The sequence below is a fragment of the Diplotaxodon limnothrissa genome, linkage group LG23 (genome assembly GCF_057381915.1).
Source record: "Diplotaxodon limnothrissa isolate DT_005_m linkage group LG23, D_limnothrissa_male_GT1.1, whole genome shotgun sequence".
In the NCBI taxonomy this organism is placed as follows: Eukaryota; Metazoa; Chordata; class Actinopteri; order Cichliformes; family Cichlidae; genus Diplotaxodon; species Diplotaxodon limnothrissa.
In genome coordinates this window covers 9,760,575-9,788,142 of record NC_140617.1, presented here as the reverse complement: position 1 = coordinate 9,788,142, position 27,568 = coordinate 9,760,575, and the positions used below count along the sequence as shown (strand labels likewise).

Here is a 27,568-nt window from a genome sequence, read left to right as displayed (position 1 = left end):
ACATCCTTAATTATCATTTCACTGTTTGTTAACATTAAATCACTATCAATGTTCAATCAGGTACCAATTACGGTGTGCATATGATGGTTATTATAAAATGTTACCTACAGATTCAGTGACATGTTTTTATAAAAATAAAACAAAATAATCATCACAGTAGTAAACATCAAGAAAAAACTGTAAACATTAATAAAAACAATAAATAAATAATTCAGTTCCAGTGGCATGCAAATATATCCGTTATGCAATAGTAACATCAGTGAGTGATTAAGGCATTCAGCATTAATTGGAACATCATTTAGAAACCAAATATAGGAGCGAGGGTTGCTGGTAAACTGAGAGAAAATTCTTAATTTCACATATTTTCTGTTTTCAAATTATTTCACAGTAATTTCAGTTTAAGATGCAAAAAAGCAGGGGTGTCAAACATGCGGCCGGGGGTCCAGTACAGGCCAAAGAAATATTTAAGGTTAACGAATCAGCGGCACACATCTGAAACTGCTGCCCCTGGTGGTGAAGGTTTTAGTTTAATTCGAGCACAAAGGAGCCGTGGGCATACTAGTGTGGCTCGCATGAGATCAAAGTGGGTTGGCCCATTCAAATAAGTCTCATTTATTAAAGTATAAATATACTGGCTGTAGGATATACTGAGTTCAGGATTATCACAATGCAGATATGAGAGAAAACAAAACTTTTTGGCTTTGTTAATGTAATACTTGCCTTTGTATTACAGCCACTTCTTTGGGTTTAACTAACATATTTTAAATTCAGAACACTGCTAACACCTCACACTGAATAAAGAGATCGCATCAGCGTCCAAAAATAAATAAAAAATCAAGCAGGAATTCACTCAGCACAGCGTCCTGGTGTGGATTTGAAAGCAGCATGAAGCTTAATTAAGCTGGATTTGTGTCTCGGTAAACAGTTAATGTCATCACACTGAAACAAATCAATAACTCAGCAGGAGATACACACAGAGTGCTACATCATTTGTCTTTAAAAACAGTAGAAAACAAGGCAGAGTCGTGTTACACAGATGCACAGGGAAATTATATTGGTGTGTGTGTGTTGAAAGGTGAACTGTTATCAGCTACATACAGCAGAGTAGCTGGCTGATGGGGGAGTGTGGATGGCGATGAAGATGGTGTTTATGTCAGTCCGATTTCCTCCAGCACGCTGCGCGGGGTCTCTGCTTCCTGTGACGAGAAAGAAGAACCACAGCTCCAGTGAAGCGCTCAGCTGGACGCGCACACAAACACACCATGTTTCATCTGCTGTTATCAGCAGTGGAAGCACTACAGAAATATTCTAAGGAAATGATTGCTTGTAAAATAGATTCTGATTGATTGCCTTGTTACATTCGATACTATAAATCTAATCAAAGCCACATTAATCTACATGAAGATTTTAAAAGTGAATTTAAGCTGGGCTAGGCTGTTTTTAGGCACCACTGGGCAAAAATCTAACCTTTAACCTTTCAGCTTTTCTAACTCAAGTAATCTGGGAGGATAATAGACTTCTGCACATCCTCTTGGCCTTTTTTAGATTTTAGAGAAAAATAGCCTGTTATGGTTGAAAGTTGGGAGTAATATAGTCAAAATAAAATTGTAATTTCTGTTGGTCCTCAGATCTCCCCGTGAGGATACATAGGACTGGACATTAAAGACGTTCGTAACTTATAGGTCTTAAACCTGCATTCTTTATAATGGCCAGCAGGTGGCGTGTCCTCTGGGTTTGGTCCCCTTTTTCACTTCAGAACTACCTCAGTTATTCATGCCATAGATTCTGCAAAGTGCTGAAAACATTCCTAAGATTTTGGTCCATACTGACATGACAGCATCACACAGTTGCTGCAGATCTATGATTTGAACCTCCTGTTTCACCACATCCCAAGATTTAGTGTACTGAGATCTGGTGACTGTGGAGGCCATTTGAGTACGGTGAACTTATTGTCATATCCAAGAAAACAGTTTGAAATGATCTGAGTTTTGTGTCATGATGGGTCATCCTGCTGAAAATAGCCATCAGGAGATGGATATTGTGGTCATGAAGGGATGTACATGGTCAGCTACATACTCCAGTAGGCTGTGGTGTTTTTCAGTTGATACTAAGGGGTCGAAAGTGTCCCAACAAAGACATTACACTGCCCCCTCTACCACCTGTCTTATCTTTGTTGCATAGTCTTTCCAATGCATTGGGCCATGATGCTAGCCGTCCTTCGTCTGTTCACGTTGTCTAGCGGTTAACATGCGACGGGACGTGCATAGTTAAGGCGGGGAGGATGTAACCCACATAAAAATGAAAAGAACTGCATCTATAACTAAATCGGAATCTTAAATTCCAACCGGAGCGTGTCCGTGAAGGCATCGTGACGCGTCATGACGCACGCCACGCCGCGAGGCTGCACGTGCCTGTTGTGACCAATCCTATTCGCGAGGCACTATTATATGCCTTCCGGGTTGTCGCCTCGAAACGACGCGGGGGAGAGGCGTTAGCGGATGGAAGCAACAGTATTTTGATACCGCCGCGGGTAGATGCGTGGGGCTCGTATGTGACATCGCACGTAGTGAATGTGCAGGCTAGTGGTGCCCTGGAGAGACCACAGCGACACCACTACTTTGGATGGCGAGCTAGGCCCAACGAGCCAGAACCCCAGCTACAACTTCCTGCGGTCTGGTAGGAGGCTGCTGCGGCCTACACTCTCCCCTCTTGGTTTTCAGTCCCCTAAATCTCACTTCCGAGATTTCAGTCTTGGAATCTTAGTGCTGATCATCATACTTCCAATTTCAACCTGTCTAGACTGTCATACGCGTTGGACTTATATCAATCATGAAATAAACTTTATGGACATTGTTTGCCAGAGGTTGGACGAGGTTGCTGCACCGCTGTGCAGCGGATATTTTACAAGCTTGAATTATGTTTTATCTTTTCCTGTCTGCAGATTTTGTAAATATTGGTATTTGGTAATTGCACTTTATTTTCACTATAAATAATAACTGTAATCACAATATCTGTGGTTGTATGTTTATTGTACTTCACTCACCTCCTAGAGCCGAATCTGATATCTTCTGAATTAGCCCAACTACTCATAACCAACTTAAATTATTTTAGCTTATGTACTTGTTACAAACACACCTTAGAACCATCACTAACGCCAAATGAAAAAACGTCATAATTGATCATCATCTCTTGTTTTAAGAACAATCTGCATCCTTTACCCCCCCCAATATCTCACAAACACGTGTTTTCACAGCATCACCACTCATAAAATGAACATAATGGGTTTAAGTAACATCACTCTGTCCCACTGAAATAGATGATTATTTCTACCCATTCTGGCTTTGTGCTCCAGTAGAACAGTTCTGGGTCATGGGGCAGCTGTCCAGGCTCCCCAGCCTCAGGATCCCACAATCCCCATCTGTTATATGTCCAACCTACTGATCCTCACTGACCAAACGCCATGCAAATTTAAAGAAATACATAAAATCCACCTTTTTGCCTCCACTCCACTATTTCTGTTCATTTGCTTCTGTGCTTGATGTGATGTCATATTGTCATCTGTCAATTTGAGTTTTTATTCATTTGTAAAAAATTTTAAAATGAGGGGAAAAAAAATTGGCTGACATCACGACAGACAATCACAGCAGGTATACAAAACAGAAGCAGCAGCCTTAACGTCAACTATAGATGACTAGTGTTTGACATCAGCCAACGAGCACAACCTGGCTAATTCTCCTTTCTGACTCTAAAAATACAAAGATAAAAATGAAAAAATGAACTTAATCTTTGATTCAGTATGACGTGAAACTAGCAACTAATCAGGGGCACAGTGAAAGTGAGTCATGGCCCGTTTTCCCATAGACTCGGGTAGGACCAGAAGAGTCGCCCCTGGTGTCAATTAAAAAAGAAAATGCAGGTTTAAGGTACTTGGGTGCTGATTTATCTTTTACTCTCAATCTCAATCTTTATTCAGTCAGAGAAGGACGAGCTGAGGTGCAAAGGAGCTTGCAGGTTTGCAGGGGTCTAAAGCATCTTAAAACATCATGATCTATATGAGGTTTGCCAATAGGATGCATAGAAGGCCCGACTTCCTGACCTGCTCTTTAACACTTTATTGGCTGTTCTACAAAGGAATACATTTAAATACAAGTGAAAGCAGAACAAGCAAGAGCCACCCACAACCTCATACTTCAGTTTTGTTAATAAACTGGTGATTTTATAGAAAAAATGTTCACCATTCAACATCCCTCACATTTATATATGCACTAACTTGGAATAAATAAACAAATAACAGGACAGACAGGCTCTATCCTATTTAATGCACATCTACTTTGCTAATTCTACCCTAACTAGTGTCACAAGTTGTAGTTAACAAATTTCAGGGCTTGTGTCAGAAACAAAGAGAATCACTTACTTTGGCATCCTAAAAAAAGGTTCAGCACAAAGTAAAGAGAGTAAATTCATCAGAGCAGTGACATAAAATTCATTTAAGCTAACACTTCCACACAGTGGCGTCTGTGGTTTCATTTTCAGTGCAAAATGTTCAGACGTGACCTCGAAACATCCACTCTGCATTAATCACCCTTTATAGACTTTTCACACAGGGGAAATATTTTGTCAGAGTGATGAATCCCTCGTTGCCGATTATGTAGGCTAAACCCGTTAATCTGGGAAACGAATGGCGTTCTGCACAATTCAGACAGAAAATAAAAGCTGTGGAAAAAACCCTCCAATTTCAGAGAGCCACAGGGGGGAAATCCATAAACTCAGAGAACAACGGTTATATTAAAGAAAGACACCAGTGTGCTGATGTGACAGAGAATCGTAAACAATTTATTATGTATCCATTACGTACATCAATAAAGTGAGGGTCCATTTATTCAGCTGGCTTTCATTAGCAAGCCACAGAAAAGACATTTCATATGAAATATTTATTTATTTATAATAGAAAACATATTTGTAGGTCTAATTGTTTCAAGCGTTTTAACGTCTATAATCAACATAAAACCCCGAAGAATCTTTAATCCGTGCAATCATTGCAAATACAATATTCATTTAGGCAGAATTCCTCTGAAACCACTTACCTTGAAAAACTTTTTTTAATATTTATTTAAATAGGAAATAATCATGATCTGTGAATATTTTTTAAAATAACTCTGCTTATTAAGAGACAGACACTTAAAAACTATTAAAACGTCTACTGTGCGCTTCAGTGTGAACACTGGTTTGATTTTCACGCTCATAAGAACGTTTTACAAGATCACAGCAAAAAGAAAAACCTAAAAATCAAACAGATACGTATGATGTGAGAGTGAGAAGATACAAGCAAAACAGATGAGATACAGAAATGGGTGAACATGACTTCTATTGCATTCACTTCCCACAAACATGACCTGTGAGTCAAAACAAGTTAAAAACATGAAAAAACTGGATGAACCCCTCATGGATGTAATACTGACTCAGGTATGAGTGGTGAGCGTGGAGTCTGTGTTTAATTAAAGCTCAGGTTTGTATTTTGTGATCTGGACTTCAAGAATTTTGAAATTCTCTGTGTTTATAATTAAATACTTTTAAAAGTACTGAACTGTATTTTTAAAACACAGTCAGCACCTGTACTACTTGTTTGCCCAAAGACCAAGTAGAAACAGCACAAATGAACAAAAAAATGAAAGAAACATTTTGTGAAGAACATCTATCATAAAAAACTGATATAATCTCTTATTTGACATAAATCTAAATCAGTCTTGTATGCCATCATGATTAACAAGGTCAACTTAATGCGTTTTTTCCAGAAAGTGATGCAGCTATGAAGCGGAAGAAGTTATTTACTAAGTGGAACTGCTATTTAGAGTGGACCTATTATTTTCTGTTACACAATTTTCATAAACAGTTTGACTCAAAGCTGTCACAACGCCAGATTTTCAGTGGATGACTACGGCAGCCAAAAGTAAATTAAATGCGAGACGCTGTTTGTTGGACCTGACTTGTTCAAAATATCCTGAAGCTAGCTTTAGCTCAAAACACAAAGCAGAGGAGCGGAGGAAACAAACTGGAATTAAAAGAAAGAAACACTGTCTCTAGTGTTTCTTTTAACAACCACAGAGGTATAAAAGAGCAGTGACATCACCGATTGGTTGTGGAAGTCTCTCGAGATGAACGCTCTTGCCGTCACATCTTCTTTTTGAAACTGGTTGCAATGAGCAAGGCGTGGCTCTGACTAGGGCTGTTCAATATAACGATATATATCAGATGACGATATAAAAACGTCTATCGTTTCATTTTACGCTATCGTTTGTTTTGTGCTGTTGCAAAATAAACTGTTTAGGGCAATATTTTTTCATCGTTTTGATGGTCACTGTAGTGGCTATATTAATTTCCTAAAGTTCTCTCTTTCTCTTATATTTAATATAACCACACTACCAAAGGACAAGCGCCTGTTTTTATGCGTTGTCGTTAGCAACAACGATGGCAACACCATCACGTGTCCGCTTGTTTATTTTCTACATAAACCTTTCACAATAAAGCTCAAGATCCTGTTGAGACTTTTCAAAATAAACTGAATCACGTGAAAGAGTATGCAGAGTATTTACCGATGAGAAGCAAAAAAGGAGCCGTCAGGTGCTAAAAAATAAACCTTAGACTTAAACATTAGAACAGGCTTTTCCCCGCAGCACGCCGTGTAATAAATTCTCACAAAGAAAACGGCGGCAGTTACAACCTATGTCTAAAAATGTGTCATTTAATGCATCGGTAAAAAACTCGACTCCAGATACACGACGCCCAGCTGGAAACACTTCAGCTACCCGAGATTCACAGAATTTACAGAAAATGTAAAATTTTTGTGATTTATATCGTTATCGGACGATAGATGTTTTATATCGGGATATCAGATTTTGGTCATATCTGACTGTGAAACCACAAACCAACATGTATACTTGGGTTACCTCCTTTCTGAGAGTTGGAATGACCAAAATTTGCAAAACAGACTCTTAAGTTTTATTCAGTGTGACCCAGAAAAGCGTTTAATCTAAGAGTTTTCATGCAGACTCCTGCAGTATAATAGGTCCACTTTAAATTATTGTTAATATTTTATTTTTGGGTCATGATGGCACTTAATTTGCTGCTTTACAACAATAACAAGGAAACTGTTGAAATGATACAAAGAGTTCAGTGGAGCAATGACAGGCATGTGACAATGCATCACCGCAAAATATCAAATGGATCGATAACAATATTGATTACGTTTTCACGCCCCATAAACAGGATGCAGATCTCTTTGTGTAAATGCTTCCATTCATGGTTGTTTTAAATTTGAATTTGATAATATTGTATCATGACTGTCATGTATGAAAATGAATGAAAACTGAAAATACTGTTACACCCCCAAACCAATGACAATGTCAGGTGCCGCGTGCAGAAAGGAAGGTGCCAGGCACTGAGGAGCTCAGCATGCAAGGTGGATAGCAGCAGCAGCAGCAGCGGTGGCAGCCAATCAGTACACAGGCACATTAAAGTACTCATGACGGGGCTGGAGGAGAGAAATGCACACAGCTTAGTAAACAAAGGCAATACTGCTTCCAACAGCCACTTCATTCATAACGTGCAGGAGACAGAGCAGCAGGCAGGACAAAAGACTCTCACCATTGTTTCCTCTTTTCCTCTCAAAGGAAAGTTTGGCAAATGTTTGCTTTCTGGCTTAGCTTAAAAGCTGGTAATACATAAGTGTGGCTAATTCTAGAAAAAACGTACCCATTTTCCGTCTTACCTTATTAAAGAAAAAACTCCCAAAGGTGAAACAATCATTTTCAGCGTGAAAGTACAAACACTGTCTAACTTATTAAACGTTATCTCACAGCAGGTACAACATAGCTGTAATCATACAAGTCGTAGTAGTGGACAGCGTCACTGAAATGTTAACATATGAAAGTAGAATAAAGACAGATTAGTGATGAGTTCACTCCAAACACGAAGCAAAGTTTTTACATATCAAGTCAACATGAAGAGGTGAATTAATGCAGGCAAAGTGATAAGATGCGTTTAAAACTTGCATCCACATGAGGTTATTTAAAGTTTTGCAAAAAAATTCACTTCACACTGTGTTGCAAAACCTCATCAGCTGTGATGCTCTGAACGTCACCAATTGAGCTTACTGACGCATGTCAGGGGAGATCGAATTGCATGGCTCAACGTCACTTTTACATCCATGAAAAAAAAGGAGACAGAGTTGGAGAAAAACAAAACTGTAGGAGTTCATGATATGTTCTGAAAATAGATAAGTGTAACTTGATTCCAGCTATTGAGTGTACGCCTCCTCTTCTTGTAGGCTGCTAGCGGCGAACATTTGTGTTTTTTCAATGCACCCGTATTTGTATGAGTAACTCAAGGTGAGACGTTGCTTCATGTCTGGCGTGAACGCACCAAAGGACAGACCTCAGTTTCCAGTGTAAACATGTAATTTAAGAGTTAAACGACTGGTTACTGTGAAAAGGAGTCGATGAACGAGACCAGGAAGACCGTCTAAACCAGCACGAACTATGCTACACACAGACAACGATCAGTCACAACATTAAAAGCCACCGAAACAGCTCTGACTCATCAAGACTTCAGAATTTCTCCTGAGGTATCAGACACCAAGACGTTCACAGCACATTCTTTATATGTTGGAAGTTTTGAGGTGGACCTTCATATATTTAATGTGTTTTATCAACTCATCTTGGAGATTGAAATCTTTGGAATGTATAAGTCTAATCGGGATCTTGGACTTTGGTTCTTTAAAATCTTCCTGTACTTGTTCTTCACTATGACAGGACCCATTATCTTGCAGAAATAAGTGACCGCCATCAGGGAACATCTCTGTCATAGAGGGGTGTATGTGGTTTGCAACAGCATTCCAGTAAAAGTCAAAATGTTTCCCAGTGTTTCCCAGCAGAACATAACACAGATCACTGTGCTGCTCCCACAGGGCTGCCTTCTTCCCATATTGTGTCCAGGTGCCATCTTTCTGCAGGTAAACAGTGCAGTCCAGGCCTCTTCCTTCCATGGCGCCACGGTTCAGCTGTTCCACTCATGTGTGAGTTGTAGGAGATTTTAGCAGTTCAGCAAGACTAAATTAGATCATGGTTCCTGTGCACTAGCAAAGCCCCTCTAGAAACATGTCTTGCTACTCATAGGCATCTTGGATCCTTTTCATTGATTTATTTTAAAGCTTTATCTAAATTAACATTATTTTCAATAGACGCAGCATGAACAGAATCACCGGTCAGGTCCGGTAAAAAAAAATGCTTAAAATGTTTGCTGACTTCACACCAAAATGAGGTTTTGAAAATTCAAGATTTTTTGAGTCCCATGTCTTTCTCTTAAATTCTTCCTGTCACTGATCATCCTTCCCTGGACCACTTTTAGTAGGTACTGACAGCTGTGTACTACAAACAAATTATTAGAGAATTCTGTAATAACAAAGATGGCTCCAAAGAGCCAATCAACTGCTGAAATGGGAATCATCTTATTGTGCTACATATTAGAGGTTCACAGCTGTTTCAACTGTATAGCTGCAAGTATGTTTCTCTACTCTTTATCGTATTAAAGATGTGGATAAGAGTGGGAGCAATTTGACTATTCCTCAAATGTGGCCCCCGCTCTGATATGACTGTGTGGTTATAGTAGAATAACTTTACCTGGCAGAGTTTGGACCTCGTTTTCTCCTATTTTTCCAAACTTTCTGATGGTAGCAGTCATCCATGGCTTTAAACGTTTCTCCTATTCGCACAGTAGACTGCACTGCACGCCATGCATTGGACCAGTAGTGCTTTTCTTCTGTCTTTGTTGTTTAGTGGTTGACAAACAGCATCTACTTGATAAAGTGACACCTTTGGGGTCAGTAGTGCATTATGTCTTGATGCATGCTCAATCATCCAGGTAAGTAAATCCTCCAAAGTTGATTCTGTTCATCTGAACGTAGCGTTTTCAGTGGGAGAAACGTTTCGTCACTCATCTAAGTGACTTCTTCAGTCTCAGCTGACTGCAGGTTTTCCCAACCTTATAAACAGTACCTTTGCATAATGACTGAAACCAGACCACTGAAGGAACAATGGGCTTGGAGCCTCTGTGATGAGATAATTAGTGTCACTCACCTCACTGTCAGTGGTTTTAATGTTGTGGCTGATTAGTTCACACAGTTAAAACACTGAGACATGAGGGCTCTAGCGGTACACACAGCCTAAATCCACAGACACGACGCATTCACCTTAGCAGGGCTAATTCTGGAAAAGACCAGAAGACTCAGAGGCCATATTTGGAACCACCATACCTGTGAGGCAAACATTTTTACAAGGACAAAGTAAGTATGATACACCGTCGTCACGACTCTCAGCAACCTACAATGCGGGTACTACACATCTACAGACTCTGCTGAGGGAGTAGGAGATTAACCGTGCACCACCACAATAACTGTGCCCTCTTTGTGGCGATGGCTCTGCTCAATTTATCTCTGATGTCTCCCATGCAGGGCTGGAAACCTTCTGAGGCATCATTATTCCAAAAGAAGATCTCCTTCCTGGCACCAAAGTAATGGCCAGCTCCTGAGAAATATTTCATTAAAGGCTTATTGAAATCGCTTCAACCAAATCCCCTGTGGTATGTTTTCCATGTAATTACTGCACTATGCACTTACTAATGCCTAAAGGCACAAGGACCTAACTCAGAATGAGCCCAGCTCCTCCCGCATCACTTTTACCTGCAGTTTTTAGTATCCACAAACTTAATATAAGTTTAAATTTAAGGAAAATTAAAATGAAACATTCTTGCCCCTAAAGTAATTAAAATGGAGCCTGATTTGTCTGTTTGTTTATCATCTGATGTTCCACTGTTACCCTGTGGTGTTAAAGCTTCCTGCTGAGTAGCCTGATTACTGAATTACACTGTCAAGAAATTTGTGAACTAAACAGTTTCTCAATCACCAGGAGCGCTTTTAATTTGATGTGATTGCTCTCCTGAATTTAAAATAACTAAAAAAAACAAGAGGCATCAGAATAGTGACTAATTATCAAGCGCTGGTTTTCATGCTGGTGACATTCTTGATTCTCACTGTGAAAAGACCAAAACCATCGATGAACTGGTCTGACTCATTCCTCTGTGTCTCAGAGCTCCACTGTGTGACAGATTCCTTCATGATCCCAAATAATCATCCTGTCGTTAACTTTAAGGTAATCCAACAAACACCATTACGCTGCTGGAAACAGTTTGTACCACACCACGTGTATTATTCTACACCCAAAGTACAGTGGAACCCCAACTTACGAAATTAATTCGTTCCCGAGGGTCTTTCGTAAGTCGAAGCACCCATCGCGCCTTTTGAGTGAACGATAGGTTATAGGCTAATTGCTAACTGCAACAACAATACGTCGCTCAACTGGAAAAGCGAAGCGCAAGTACGAAAGCCAAAGGGGTTGTCACATGATTCGGAGGGCATTGTGGGCATTGTAGGCATTCTGGGCTCAGCCAATCAGAGCCAGCGGATTTCGTTACGCGGGCATTTTGCCATAACACGGGCAGAAATATTGCAGTTAAGTGCCTTCGTAACTTGAATTTTTCGTTAAATGGGGTATTCGTAAGTCGGGGTTCCACTGTAGTCCTAAAAAATGCTAATATTTATAATAAGTGAGCAAAGTTTGATAGGAACTACAAATAATTATTTAAATGTTTAAATAATTATTAAAACATATTTATATTCATAAGATTTTTATTTTTTTAAGCACAGATGTGGTTGTTGTGACAGCTATCAACCACATCAGCAAACATGGAGAGAGCGTCACTTTGGTTTTGGTCTTTTCTTCTGGATTTGTAATTATTAAAAAAAAAAGCAATCTATCTGTCTCAATATATATTGGCAATTAATAAGAATGAATGAAAGTGAACAGTATTAGTACAAATGCTTATATAATAATTTTATAGCGTAGTTTCATTGTTCAGAAATCATAAATTTGAACAGTTTCATTCAGTGCTGTTAGAACAACAGCTGGTCTTCACACAGGCAGCATATTTGTTTCAATTTAAAATCCCAGAAAAAATTTAAATGACAAGAATTAATAGTTTTAATTTTCTGCAATAACGTTACAGTAATCAAAATTTACAATCAGAATCGACCAAAGCAAAAGTAGGAAGGTTCGGATTATGCTGCCTGGTAGTCTACTCAGACATGTCTAAACATTCAAAACTGACTTGGTGCCTGTTATGACCCTCATGTTGTGTCACGTACGAGGTGCGATCAAAATGAAAACCTTACCTGACCTCAAATTTGTCCAATCTCCTTTCATGATCATCAAGTTTTGCACCTCTGGACAACTTCCATTATTTCTGTGTTTGGATTGCTCAGCGGCAGCAATTCACCTCTGCAGGCACCGCTCCGATGGATCTAAGGCCTTGACCAAAGTGTCAAAAAGGTGACCAAATCTGGCAGTAATAGACCTTTTCCACTGGTATTGACTCAGCTCAACTCAACTTGGTTTCTGTTGTTTTCCATTAAAACTGAGTACCACCAAATTGTGTAGGGTTGTTATAGCAATGCGGTCAAAAGTCCTGTGATGCCTGTGAGGCCATGAATGCCACAACTAGGGCTGCCACGATTAGTCGACTAGTCACGATTACGTCGACTATTAAAATCGTCGATGCGTTGTTTGAAGCTTTGTAAGATCACAAAAGCTGCAGGAATAAGTAGTAGGATTTAAGAGTGTAATAACGAACTGAAACAGAAGATGGCAGCACTGCATGTACAAGGATGCCAGCTGCTGTTAAACCCCGAAGAAGAAGAAGCTGTGTCCCAGAATTCATAGCGCGGCCCTGCTCAGTTTCCAACAATGGCGGCAGCTAGTTAGTTTTAATATTACTCTTATTATTCTTTCTGGGTCACAAAATAAACGTTTAACATATTTTCAGGCGAGAATGTAGCTGTGTAAACTTCAAATATCTGCTCAGTTTATCAAGACACCACATATTTTCAAAAGCACTCCGACTTTTTCGGAGACGTCTGTTACCCACTAGCTCGATAGTTAGCCGGGATTCAAGGCTCACTAGAGCCGCTGAGAACACCGGACTCCCGGCAAATCGTTTTCAAACCCACTGCTGTCTTTTGCTACTCAGGTTAAACATGATATACAGTGGGGCAAAAAAGTATTTAGTCAGCCACCGATTGTGCAAGTTCCCCCACCTAAAATGATGACAGAGGTCAGTAATTTGCACCAGAGGTACACTTCAACTGTGAGAGACAGAATGTGAAAAAAAAATCCATGAATTCACATGGTAGGATTTGTAAAGAATTTATTCGTAAATCAGGGTGGAAAATAAGTATTTGGTCACCTCAAACAAGGAAAATCTCTGGCTCTCACAGACCTGTAACGTCTTCTGTAAGAAGCTTTTCTGTCCCCCACTCGTTACCTGTATGAATGGCACCTGTTTGAACTCATCATCTGTATAAAAGACACCTGTCCACAGCCTCAAACAGTCAGACTCCAAACTCCGCCATGGCCAAGACCAAAGAGCTTTCGAAGGACACCAGGAAAAGTATTGTAGACCTGCACCAGACTGGGAAGAGTGAATCTACAATAGGCAAGCAGCTTGGTGTGAAAAAATCAACTGTGGGAGCAATCATCAGAAAATGGAAGACATACAAGACCACTGATAATCTCCCTCGATCTGGGGCTCCACGCAAGATCTCATCCCGTGGGGTCAAAATGATCATGAGAACGGTGAGCAAAGATCCCAGAACCACACGGGGGGACCTGGTGAATGACCTGCAGAGAGCTGGGACCAAAGTAACAAAGGTCACCATCAGTAACACACTACAACGGCAGGGAATCAAATCCCGCAGTGCCAGACGTGTTCCGCTGCTGAAGCCAGTGCATGTCCAGGCCCGTCTGAAGTTTGCCAGAGAGCACATGGATGATACAGCAGAGGATTGGGAGAATGTCATGTGGTCAGATGAAACCAAAGTAGAACTTTTTGGTATAAACTCAACTCGTCGTGTTTGGAGGAAGAAGAATACTGAGTTGCATCCCAAGAACACCATACCTACTGTGAAGCATGGGGGTGGAAACATCATGCTATGGGGCTGTTTTTCTGCCAAGGGGACAGGACGACTGATCCGTGTTAAGGACAGAATGAATGGGGCCATGTATCGTGAGATTTTGAGCCAAAACCTCCTTCCATCAGTGAGAACTTTGAAGATGAAACGAGGCTGGGTCTTCCAACATGACAATGATCCAAAACACACTGCCCGGGCAACAAAGGAGTGGCTCCGTAAGAAGCATTTGAAAGTCCTGGAGTGGCCTAGCCAGTCTCCAGACCTCAACCCCATAGAAAATCTGTGGCGGGAGTTGAAAGTCCGTGTTGCTCGGTGACAGCCCCAAAACATCACTGCTCTCGAGAAGATCTGCATGGAGGAATGGGCCAAAATACCAGCTACTGTGTGTGCAAACCTGGTAAAGACCTATAGTAAACGTTTGACCTCTGTTATTGCCAACAAAGGTTATGTTACAAAGTATTGAGTTGTATTTTTGTTATTGACCAAATACTTATTTTCCACCCTGATTTACGAATAAATTCTTTACAAATCCTACCATGTGGATTCATGGATTTTTTTTTTTCCACATTCTGTCTCTCACAGTTGAAGTGTACCTCTGGTGCAAATTACTGACCTCTGTCATCATTTTAGGTGGGGGAACTTGCACAATCGGTGGCTGACTAAATACTTTTTTGCCCCACTGTATAAGTCACTTAGATAACTTAAAAATGTTATTGTTTGGATTTTTTCAGTATTTTATTTGTTCCTGAGTAAATCGGTTTGGCTGAGATTAAAGTTATAGTTTTTACACAGCTGAATAAACGTCAAGCAGACAACTGATTATCAGAAGTGTGAGATGCTCGAGAATATACTCCGGTGTCCTGTTATATTTTAGATAGCAAGCTGTAAGCTAATGATAGTTATATAAGAGCAGATGCATGCTGGTGCAATAAGCTGTACGTTGTTCGTCCAATGGATGCATGATCTGATTAGTCGACTATCAAAATAATCGTTTGTGGCAGCCCTAGCCTCAACAAAGGAGGACATCTGCTACACGGTGTATGGCTTTTTGGCAGACTCGGGGATGAGGGTATTATTTTTCGTGAAGCCAATTTATCTTTGCTAGGGGATGTTTTTGTTTTTTTAAATAATGGTGGTTTTGATTTTCATGATAGAGACTCATGACTCATTGAGTGACGTCAATCTGTGCCATGCAGTCTGTTGGCATTATATTTTCAGACTGCCTCAGATCATTTGGACCCCTGGCCGAGTAGGTACTAAAAAAAGTGCCCGGTACCAGGTACTACAACTCAGTGGAAATCCCTAAAAACTGAGTCGAGCCGTGCCGAACCAACTCAAGTAGGTATTAGTGGAAAAGAGCTGTTAGTGTGGTTGATAAGCAGTGTGTGGGTTGGTATGTCTCTGTGAGTGAGGGCACGATGGCACATGCTACAGTTCCGGTGGTTTATGCATAATCTCCTGCCTTATAGTAGAATCAGCAACAACAGACAAATCTATTACGTGTACCACCTAATGAGACAATTAACAGCCGAACTAGGAACTTAAACCTGTTTTTGTTTTCGTGCAAAGTCATCAAACTTTGTACTGAATGAATTAACCTTGCACAAATGTAAAAATACAATGAGCATGCACCTTAGGAATTTGGTTTGACGTAGGAGTTGCTCTTTGCGTAATGTTAGGTTAGGTTGTGTAACTGCAGAACACACATGCAAATGGTCCAAATGAGTCACACAGGCGCTGGGTGTGGTCCAGAGGTGCAGAGGAAGATGATTTTTTTTTACATTGAAACAAATCAAATTTAAAAGAGGCAAAGGTTTCTTCTTTGTATGGGCAGAGTCGGACTACCCTTTGATCGCAGCCTGTATCTAGACTCAGAGTTATGAGACAGTCACACTGACAGGCGTACATGCAGTTGACGGCACGCAGAACTGGAAACCCATGCTGACTGACTGACTGTACCAGTCTAGTACTTATCAATACTCTGGATGGAGGCATGGACGGACTCTAGTTCTTTATAAGATCTCCTCATTTGGCAAACTTCCCCAGTCTTCACTCTGGCTCTATAAATACAGAATTGAGCCAGTCAGAGACCTCATTCCCTTTCTCCTACTCAGATTTGGCTTCGTCCCCTTCAGATTTTGAACTCACTTCCTCCTAAGTGAGAAAATCAGCTAAATCATTTTAAAGATCTACCTACTTTATACACTTACAGGAAAAAGCCTTACTCTAAGCCTTTCAGTACAGTATGTTCTCCATCTGATGGTCCTGCTGTCGATAAATCAATGAACAGCTTTACGGTTTGTCCTCTGGGATAATGGGTTTGGCTGGGTGGTGGCAGCAGCCTCGCAACTAATGGCAAACAACCACATTCAGACTTCTAAATGCTTTCCAGCTTCACATCACTCACTTAGGTCCAATTTATATTCAGTTGTAACTTGAGTGAAATTTCAAACTTTTTTTTAATCTGTCGTATTTCCTGAATGTCTTCACAGACATTTCTATTTCTATCAAATATAAAGGATAGAACCATTTTTTTAGTCAATTCACTTCAATTAAACTGTAAAATAAATAAACAATTTTAATCGTTAATAGGAGCATTTATAAAATCTTTTTATTTATGCTTTACAAAAAGTAAGTGTTCCTCAGAAATTCTCCATGGTTCACATCACTTTTATCCATGTAGATGTTAATGGGCTGTCAGCCGTGGCCTGATTTCCTTTCCTAGAACTCATTAGCGGTGGCCTTTTGGAGCACTAACAGACTAAATGTTCGACAAACAAATCCAGGAAACCAATCAGTCTGCTGTCTAACTGACTGATTAGACTTACATTGTACCAGACATGCTCCAATGAAAGCCACTAGATCGAAACATTGAAGTGTTTCCTGACTTGGCCAGAACAAATTGGTAAAACTGAGAACAGTCCGCTCTTTTCTGAAGCTCTCCGTGGGTGTTACCTTTTGATCTTTATACATTCAATAAACAGTGGGAGCACACACACATGGTAATGGCATGAGCCGAAGGTCTGTCACCTTGGAGACTGTGCTTCACGTTGTTTTGTTCAGGATGTCCGTTTCTTCTTCACATGCTGATTTTTTTTTAATGTTTACTAAAAACTACTTGGTTAAATAAAGCACTATAAATTATTCATTTAGCTTTAGCTACTTAAACTTGGTTAGCATTCTGTCACACTAGAGTAAAGTAGGATGGCAACCTCGCAACTAGTTAAAAAAAAAAAGAAAAAGAAAAAAATGATACCTCCATGGTTGCATCTTTGGAAATCAATTCCCACTAGTTGCAGTGACCTAGAGGCTGAGGAGGCAACACGTTCAGCCTCTGGGCGATCACTTTCAATCTTAAGCCAAATGCATAGGTCACCTGGTGCTCTAAACAATCATGGTCCAACTCAGACTGACTGCAACCACTCGCAGGCAGATTGGTGAAGGACTGCAAATAACTGCTGTCTGTATTATTAACGGAAACAGACTGCCAACATATTCAAATCATACTGAGACAATCAGCACTGATGAGTGCAACTCATCTTTGCAATTTAAAACTAATCAAGGCTTGATCAGTTTCAGGATAGGATCCTGGATGGCAGGCACAGGAAGTCATAATAGCAGCCCATTTTTCATTTTGATGTTCTGAATTGGTTTGATAGTTTGGAAGTGCTTTTTGTTTTTATTCTGATCAATGCATTTGTGTTAAAAAACTATAGCTATAATTTCAGGACCATGGACAGATGTACACATTTGACAGTTGTCTCAATGGTCAATGTGTTGGCTATTTTAGCATTTAATACAGAAAATGCTATTGTTGTCATATGCTGAAATAAATTCAACAGAAGCTGTAGTCTTTATAGATAGCTCTATTAAAAAGAGAAAAAACTGAATGCTTAAAATAATAATCAAAGTGCCATCTTGAAAAACATAACTTTTAAAATAGATTTACTGTACTGAAACTGCAAGAAATAAAACAAATGTGAATATAATATGCATAAGTCATGATATTATGCACAAACATGGCCTATTTTTGATGCTTTCTGGTTTCTCCCTGGCTTCTAGGACACTTTCTTTTTGCGCCCTGCAGTTCTTGTTGTCCAGGGTGAGTGGAGGTGCTTCTTGTTATTATTCCAAGGATGTGCAACAGCATTTCACTTATGGAATTTTAAGCCTGTAGTAAAGTATCCACTGACTTTGCCATACCAGATACCGCTGTTGTCATGCTCTTGTGTCTGGGTCACAAGTGCTTTTGTGTCTCTTTGCATGTCCCGTACACTTGCTGAAGTCAGAGCTCTTGGCACATTGGGTATGTCATATTGAAATGAACCGTGTTTTTGTTGTGGTTAGAAAACAGTGCAACGTTTGTAAATCACTGATAAAACTAACCACACCTATCAACGCTATTTTATTCCGTTTAGTAAAATCGCCCTTTTTACGTCAGACGCTGACAAAACAACATTAATTGTGCCCGGGATTGAGAGTGGGGTGAAAAACCAGCTGTGGAGCTGTGATCAGTGTGTACTGGTATCCTGCTGACAGCGCTTATGGTCAAAATGACCCTTGCTGCGATACTGTGGTTTTGATGCTATAATTACGCTCCCACTATATGAAATGCTAATCTAGAACAGAAGTGTCCTGTTTGTCACAGCAGTGAATACAATGAGGGTTTGTTTGAAGACTACAACCTGAGCACTGCCCACATCCAACCTTGAACCAGGCCTGTGCAGAAACTTTTATAAGTAACTTAGAAATGTAGGCTCTTCATTAAAAACTACTGAATGCTATTTTATTTTTAAGCAATTTTGTGTAACTATTCGTCACATTAAATGTTGCTGGTTAGGTTTACAGTGACATCAGAGACATTGGAGTTGATATAGGGTCAGTATGAGGCAGAAAACATATCAGCAACTTCAAAATTCAAAGTGTGCTGATGACACTTGAGACTTTGGTGTTGCTGGTATCTTTTTTTTCTGCTGGATTTAACATTGTGTTGGTGAATCTAAAGCTACAGATCTAACACTACAGAATAGGGATTTTTTAACAAAGTGTTACCTGCAAACAGGCGCATCTGAAAGTCTATATTCTGCAAATCACAACAGTAAAGAATAAACAAGCAAAGGGAGAAATGTGTCAGCAGAAATCAGGATTAAGATCAAGCAAACTAAAAGCAAGACACAAAATATTTTCAAAAATATGGCTGCATGAATCATCTGAGGGCTGTATTCATGCAGCACTGAAAATTAAAGACAGAAATGATCATCAGGACTCCAATGTGAGAAAATGTGTAAAAAGAGAATAAACATATAGCACCAGCAGTGCCGAGCCTTCCCTCTACTTAAGGGAAGTGATGCAACATAGAAAGACACAAGAACTCAACATTGAACCTTCTGTAAAAATAATAAAGGGTAAAGAAAGTTCTAGTTGAAGTTGAGGGTAACGAGGTCCACGTTTCTTTGCGTGACTCTAAAACAGTGAGACTTATCTGAGTATTAGTTCTTGTGAATGCTTTAAAAACACTATAAATAACTCAAGTCGAGCATTATGAAAAGAGCTGAACAACTTCCTGGGTTGACTGGAGAGTGTAAAGTAAAATCAGCTGTCACTTTGAGGTAAACTCTAAGAAACATTTTTTACTTCTACTATATGAAATTTAACTATCCATCCATCCATTCGCTACCACTTATCCTTTTCAGGGTCGCTGGAGCCTATCCCAGCTGTCATAGGGCGAGAGGCGGGGTACACCCTGGACAGGTCGCCAGTCTGTCGCAGGGCCAACACACAGGGACAGACAACCAGTCACACTCACATTCACACCTAGTGGCAATTTGGATTATCCAATTAACCTATCCCCACAAGTTCCATGTCTTTGGACGGTGGGAGGAAGCCGGAGTACCTGGAGAGAACCCACGCAAACACGGGGAGAACATGCAAACTCCACACAGAAAGACCCCGGCCTGATGGTGGAATTGACCTCAGGACCTTCTTGCTGTGCGGCAACAGTGCTAACCACCGTGCCACCGTGCTGCATGAAATTTAACTATTACAATAAAAACTATAATCCTCACATTAATTTAATTAACGTGGACCAATGGTGCTGATTTCAAGCTCCATATTTTTTTCTGACTCTAGTAGAGTAGCTTTGCATGACCTGTATTTCAAAATAATCCTTATTTGTCTGATACTGCTCCTTGGTGAAGCCCTTCACTTCTTCTCTTCTATCTTTTTATTTCATTCTGATTGGTCTGATGAAACTACAATCATCCACCATTATGACAGCATACCTATGAAAGAAAATAAGGCAGTCAAAATATCAGCTTTTCTATTTAAGGCTGCAGCAGTTACCGATGCAAAACCAGTATTTCTTAATGTTTGCTTGGCATTAGAAGCTGAGAATGGATTCTATTATGGAGCTTTTACAGGAAATCACTGACTGAATCTTATTAGAGGATCACTTGATGACACTGCAGTGAGAAATGGAACAAGAAGAAAAAACCACAGAAAAAGTGACTTTGTGGCTGGTTTAGTCTGCAGGTCTCAGTAACTTTGTGTTGTCAGACGGGAAGACTCATTATTTACAAAATTGAAAGTCTGACATTCTCAGCTACAAACCTTTGATTGTAGCTGTCTTTTTCACTGGAGTATATCTGAACAACAATCTCAGGGTCTTGGAAAGACTTTTTAAAAATATCTGCAATTTCATAGAGACAATTCATGCATCTCCCTTCGAACTATAAACACATTTTATTTTCACCATAGACATAAAGATTTTCAGAGAGATAATAACCTGGTGATAAACGATATAAAACGATTCGCTCATGGAGCAGCTTTGTAGCTGACAGCTGTTCAACAAAGCAGCTGTTCCACGTTCCAAATAGGTTGATAACCATGTATTTACTAGCTTATATGTCACTGCTTCCACTGGCAGTCACTTCAATCACTTTGACTCTTTAATCACCCATTTCACCTGTCTACAAATCACTACATTTCATCAAACTCCCATGGTCTCTGGCTGCCAGATTGCTGCTTGTCCTCTCTACACCACTTTCAGCATTTCCACCAGTGGGTCACCTCCCCCATGCTGGCCTACGCACTGTGGCTTTTCTAAGAAAGAAGAAGAAGCTACATATTTCTTTCTTAGAAAAGCCACAACATGCTTTTTCATCCACATATTTTCATTAGCGAATTAAAAATAATTTTTTTGAGAAGTAGTGATTAAATGCAATAAAACAATAAAAGAAACAATCACAGACCAGTTTACCATACTTGGATTAAATCCACCCTCGACTAAAAGAAAAATAACTACTACAAAATGTTTTTTGTCTAAAGACTGGCTTTAATGCATGACTTGCAAACTGAGCCAAAAAGTATTAAACCTTACTTGCTGCCACCACCAATAACTGGGGATGTCTCCAGATTTCCAGAAATCCTCAATATAATATAATATATACATAGGAAATAGTGGTGTACTAGTGTAAAATATCTTTACCAGAAATGTAGTATTTGAAACTGTTATTGTTCCCATGGTGGTTTTATCACATATCTTACCTCTTGTAGCAGGTCAGCCTGCTCGATGGCCTTCAGCACATTCTTTTTAGACGTCTCTTGAGCTTCTCCACCCAGCAGGAATTCATCCAGGATGAAGTAGGCCTTCTCAAAGTTAAAAATAATGTCCAGTTCACAAACCTGGTGACCAACATGCAATAACTTTAAACATTAATGAACAGCTCAGCACGTGGGAATTATAACTAAGAATAATATTAGGAAGTCAGACATCACAAACGCACACTGCCAAAGTATTTATCCAACAGCTCCACATATCTGTGGATGATCTCCAGCGTGATGAGCTCGTTGTCCTGGTCCTCAATGGCACAGCAGAAATACAGGCTGGCATATCTGCAACACAGCGAGAAGCAAATTCACTTCAACTGAAAAAGTTCGTTCCCTGCTTTCTCAGAAAAATAATTCTGAGAAAGTTTCATATGAAAACTGTTGTTTTAATTACAACTGTCAAGTAGAAAAAGTCATCCCCATCAGCACAGTGGAGGCTGTTATTTTCATTCATTCTTAAAGGCTAAAATAGGAAAAACTACATAGTCGAAACAATATACAGGGTAGTACAACATGCATTGCATTTGCTGTGTGATTTATAGAGTCTATATTTCCTGCCAGAGTGCATGAAGGAGGCTGCTGTGTCCTTTAAATGTCTCAGGGTCTTCGATATAATCAAGAGAGGGCAAATATCTCCACAGCTGATGTCTCCAAAACTGCATGCCGTACACCCAAAAAAGATAACCATCACTACAGCCCAGAGAAAAAATAACATGAATTAGATTTTGAGGTGAACTATCCCTTTAAATAACAATCTTTCGTTGTGAAAACTACACCATCAAATAGCCAAAGCCAAGGAGCAGACTTCAGGCATTTGTAAAGCTGCGACAGGCTCTCACAGTGATGTACTGTCTCACTGAAATGGTGCTGAGAGGGCATTTCTCCGTTATTATTAAGGCCTGCTGTTTACTGTGCACAGGGTATTCATTTAAAAGCCAGAAGCCGGACGCAGAAGGCTGAAACAGTTAAGACCCATTCTGCCATAGTTCTTTATCCCTGATAATCCCTAAGGCACTAGGCATGTGATGATTGGCTAATAAAGGAGCTGGTCAGTTGATCCTCTGAAACCAGAGGAGCAGCAGGACACAATGGACAGGGCTGCAGATTCTTAAAAAGACAAGTGTACAATACTCGCAGAGGTCACAGAGAACAGCAAAGCTGCTTATTAGCCAGGCTGTTTTCTGGTGGTGAATTCTTGATTGTTTCGAGCTGTTGTCTATCTTTGTCTACAGTTTGTGAAAATTAATGCAAGGTGTAGCCAAGCAGGAAGCACAAAGGGCTCGGTTCAGTCATTACAAAAGAGCAGTGAGACAGCATTTTTACTGGAGCTGACTCACTCCAGAAACAAGTCAACGCTTTAAAAGATAATGCACACTCTGTGTAGAGAAGGCTCCCAAAGTAAAGAACATCTTTATGTTGCATTGGCAGCCTGATGGCACAGGTCCCCCTGTTTTATAAGTGGATTAGTCTTCAATAAGACATCTTTATAGAATGTTGCTTAACACGTAAGTAAGGGTTATATTAACATTTCACATGTGGCAGACAGTTTAGAGCCTTACTTGGAGGTACACTTTGAATTTCAATTTAGTCTACTTTGGGAAAAATATCAGCATGAGTTCTGCTGGCAAAGCATCCAATCACAGTTGACATATAAGGAGAAGCCTTAAAGAAATTTATGGGAGAACTGTGAAACTGTAAAGATGGCAGCAGCCCAACATTCAAAGAGCCAATCAACATCTGAGCCTGGAAACATATTATCCAATCACGGTGCACTAGAATTGTTCAGCACCCTGATAGCACGTGCAGAGAAGCTGTTCATGTTGGATTGAGCCATAATGAAGCAGAAAAGTCAAATAACTTCTCACATGCATAATAAAAATGTAACTTCAAGCACTTTTATAAACCAAAAGCCTTTTTTTTTTAATGTGACTGGTGATTCTATTCGTGCAGTGTTTATGTCCAGTTAAACAACTAATGTGAAAATTGTAAATACAGGCTTCAAAATAACTCAAGTGTTAACAAACTGGACTACGTGCTTCTCAAAGGTTTTTGGTAAGAATCAGATTTACAAGTAGATTAGCCCAAAATGTGTTTGCATAATTATGTCAGAAAGGTTTTTTACCCACTGCTGGCTTTGAGCTACGTTTTAGAGCTACGGACAGTTTAATTTGGCACCAAATATCACCATGAGTAGTGCCACTGGCAAAGGATCCATCCTTGTTTCTGATCCTGGATCAATTCTGACATATCAGATGGGAAACAGCATGCATTTTAAGAATTTAGGCACAGTTTCAGTTCTCAGCTTTCTATTAAACTCACTGAGATTTTGGTCCTGGTTCAGCTCAAAAGAACAAAAATGCATGTGGAAGAATCAGTCATTTGTTAAAAACTAATATTAAGCTTCGTTATTTGCTTCTAATTTGCTCTGTTTCTCTGTCACATTTAAAGAAAATATGAAGATCAGTTTTAAACCGATGCTTGCAAGCATCTAAATTACTGTAAGATGTGAGAAATTATACAGAGAAATTTTCAGTGTTACAAGTTACACGTCTACACACTGACAGGCTGTTGGTTGATGCATTAGTGTCAACATACAGATCCATGTTGTTGCTCAAAATTAGACAATTTCTTTCTGCAAAGAAACTTTTAGCCAGAGCTAAACAATCCAGAAATCTGTCTCATGCATAAAAGAAAAGAAGACCAATTCTATTTACATTATACGTGCTCCGTTTCAGCAGTATACTTAGAAGGTATAGCATACATTCTCATTGCTATGCAGATGATACCCAGCTTTATCTATCCCTGAAGCCAAATATCACACACAGCAATTAGTTAAAATGTAGGAATGTCTTAAAGATATTTACGGCATTTCATTTCCTGCTTTTAAACTCAGATAAAAATTAGGTTACTGTACTCAGCTTTAAAAATATTATCTAACCAGATGCTTACTCTGGATAGCATTACCTTGAACTCTAATAACACTGTGAGGGATGTCTGAGTAATTTTTGGCCAGGATATGTCATTCAATGCACATACTAAACAAAAAGGTAGGACCGCTTTCTTGCAATTGCACAATATTGCTAAAATTAGAAACATCCTGTGTCAGAGTGATGCTGAAAAACTAGTTCTTGTATTTATTACTTCTAGACTGGACTACTGTTAATTCATTATTATCAGGCTGTCCTAAATAATCCTCGAAAAGGCTTCGGTTGATCCAGAATTCTGTAGAATTCTGACATATTTCTATGTTTGCCTTCATTTCATTGGCTCCCTGTTAAATCAAGAATCACTTATTCTCTTTCTCATCACATGCAAGGTCTTGAATAACCAAACCCATCTTATCTTTAAGACATCATAATAATATATCAACCAAATAGAGCACTTTGCACTTGGACTACTGGCTAACTTGTCATTCATATGGTATTCAAAAGTAGAATGGGAGGCAGAGCTTCCAGGGTTTCTGTGGAACTAGCTCCTAGTCTGGATTCAGGGGACAAAAATCCTCTCTACTTTTAAGTATTAGGCTTAAAACTTTTCTTTTTGATAAAGCTTATAGGTAGATCAGGTGACCATCCCTCAGTTATGCTGCAATAGGCCTAGGCCTCTGGGGGCCTCCCATGATGCACCGAGTCCTTCTTGTTCATTCACTTCTTTTCAGTCTCTGCATTTAATCATTAGCTGTCATTAATCTCTGGCTCTCCTCCACAGCGTGTCTTTTGTCCTGTCTCCCTCCCTCCCTTTGGGAAAATTACCCAACAGTTCACATTATCTACAAACTAAGCATACATTTTCCCGGTAAGTTTATGATCTTGGTCACTGGTTTTAGACCTTCTTCGAACCAACTTGATATTCATATTATAAATTATGGTCCCATTTAGAGTAAAATAGATGATGAAGCTGAACGTGCTTTAGGCTGTGGCTATCATGTTGAGGGAAGAGTTACCAAAATACTAAACTCATGGCTTCAAATCAGGCTTCAAATCAGTTTCTACAAACTAACAGGCAATGTCACAGTGGCTATAACCATGAGATTTTACTGCTATGCTTGGGATTGTCCTGTTGCACAATCCAATTTAAGACAAGCTTTAGCTGTCACACAGACGTCCTCACATTTGTCTCTAGAAGAGATACAGAGGAGCTCATAGTCGACTCAATAACTGCAAGGTACCAAGATACTGTGGCTCCAAACCAAGGCCATCAAACACCATGCATTTATACAGTCAATTTAAATTTGAGTGAAATTTTAGATTTTTTTCTTAAGTTGTTACTTAGCACCGATTGGTAATCCACCAGTATCATTTAAAGAAATGGCTTGCTAACAAGGCCTAATAACACACTGATAACTTAGTACTCCACCCTGTTGTTCACATGTGGTCACTTCTGATTCCAAAAACCCAACACAGTGATGGTCAAAATCCTAGCAGCGGTCCTTCAAAATGTCCTAAACCAATGGGTAATATCACATTTGCTACATCTATCTTTTACATATGTAAAAAAAATACTAAGAACTATTAACACTTAGTGAGAATTTAACTGAGGACATAAACATCTGTGTGGTGGGGCAATGGTTGCAGACTGATCAGCAGTTCAGGGGCTCTGTTAGTCCATCCCAGTGGGGTCACTCCGGTTCACAAGCAGTCTGCCTCCTTGTCCGTTGGCACAGCAACAGGATATAATGAGACTAAATTAATGCTCTTTCTTGTTGTAGTCTGAGTGCTGTCATGATGATGCCTTCATCTCTTTGGTAACACTCTCCTGATTCCCCAGCAGAGCCATGTCTATGAATGACGGGCCTATGAATTGCCCAGGGACGTGTGAAAATATTCTATTCTGAGGGCGTTCAACCAGAACACATTTTGTTCAGAAACAAGTCCAGTTCCTACCCACCTCTTGTACACAATTTTAAGGTCTCTCCACTCCAGAAAGCTGCACATTTTAGGCTTCCGTGCCAGGACTGTCTGCACCAACTCTCTGGTGATCTTCTTTTTCTCTTTATCAGACAAAGGCACGTACCATTTTTGGAGCCTAAGCTTGCCTTGCCGACTGAAAAGAAGCATGAACTGCATCTGAAATGAAGAGATGACACAAAAACCAGAGGGGCTGTGAATAAAGACATGAGAGGAAGGAGTGGGCGGTTAAAGACATCTGCACAAAGAGACACAAAAAAGGCATTCAAAAAAGAAATTCACAGCACTTTTTATGTGATGTAACATGCTGACAAGTTAAATTGAATAAAAATGATGCCTAAAAATAATTTAATCAGGTCAATCAAATTTTGGAAAATGAATAATAAAGGACAACCAGTGCAAATTAGACAGTGAGTTGCTGTTTTTGGATGATCTGCTGCCATGTGTAAAAGATAAAAAGCCTGCTATCGATTATAACTTGACTGATACATGATTTTTTTTAGACCAATACTGATACCGATATTTGATTATTTAAAACTCTCATACATAAGCCAATATTTTTTTTCCTTTCTGACATACAAAACCTAGACAGTTGTAACATACATCAACTATTTCCCTAACATATGTTACATGTATTTGTTTAACAATCCTTACTAAGACAGTATGACAGCATTGTTTAAAAATAATCTTGTTTTAATTATCCCAAAGCTTGTGGATTACATTGTTACTCATAATAACACAGCTGGTGTTTCTGTGATTTCTTCTCCACTTTTTAAATTTTCATTTATAATCTAATATACATGCCAATACCAATATATCGGAAAATAGCTAACACCAGCCAACAACAACACTGAAGCTGATGGTTAGTTTTGTAATAGGCACTTAAGAATCTGGTTGCCTCTGGTAACCTAATAATGTATTTACTACCCTGTCATTTGCCAATGCATTGTATCCTGCAATCTTGTTTTCAGTAGCTTCG

General features: G+C 39.5%; 1 protein-coding gene across 3 annotated transcripts; it reads right to left on the bottom strand.

Moving 5' to 3' along the window:
* Positions 1–1,086: 1,086 nt before the first annotated feature.
* LOC146607548 (AP-1 complex subunit sigma-2-like) lies at positions 1,087–26,748 on the bottom strand. Of its 3 annotated transcripts, XM_085347277.1 has the most exons (6): positions 26,570–26,748; positions 21,859–21,967; positions 21,620–21,757; positions 19,127–19,157; positions 4,415–4,423; positions 1,087–1,196 (listed from the first exon to the last, which is right to left on the bottom strand). In XM_085347277.1, the coding sequence occupies exons 1-6, from the start codon at positions 26,746–26,748 to the stop codon at positions 1,087–1,089; spliced, it is 576 nt and encodes a 191-aa protein (XP_085203403.1). The 3 variants fall into 3 exon arrangements, with proteins under 3 accessions (XP_085203403.1, XP_085203404.1, XP_085203405.1); XM_085347278.1 differs by lacking the exons at positions 1,087–1,196; positions 4,415–4,423; positions 19,127–19,157 and adding exons at positions 7,493–7,528; positions 10,244–10,306; XM_085347279.1 differs by lacking the exons at positions 1,087–1,196; positions 4,415–4,423; positions 19,127–19,157 and adding an exon at positions 16,087–16,134.
* Positions 26,749–27,568: the final 820 nt, after the last annotated feature.

What these genes read in the sequence shown, in the direction of transcription:
- LOC146607548 (XM_085347277.1), bottom strand. Translation starts at nt 26,748, where the DNA reads ATGCAGTTCATGCTTCTTTTCAGTCGGCAAGGCAAGCTTAGGCTCCAA. An exon ending in CTTAAAATTGTGTACAAGAG is followed by an intron (nt 21,968 to 26,569) that starts GTGGGTAGGAAC and finishes GCTGTGTTGCAG; the next exon opens with ATATGCCAGCCTGTATTTCT. An exon ending in TGGATAAATACTTTGGCAGT is followed by an intron (nt 21,758 to 21,858) that starts GTGCGTTTGTGA and finishes GTTGGTCACCAG; the next exon opens with GTTTGTGAACTGGACATTAT.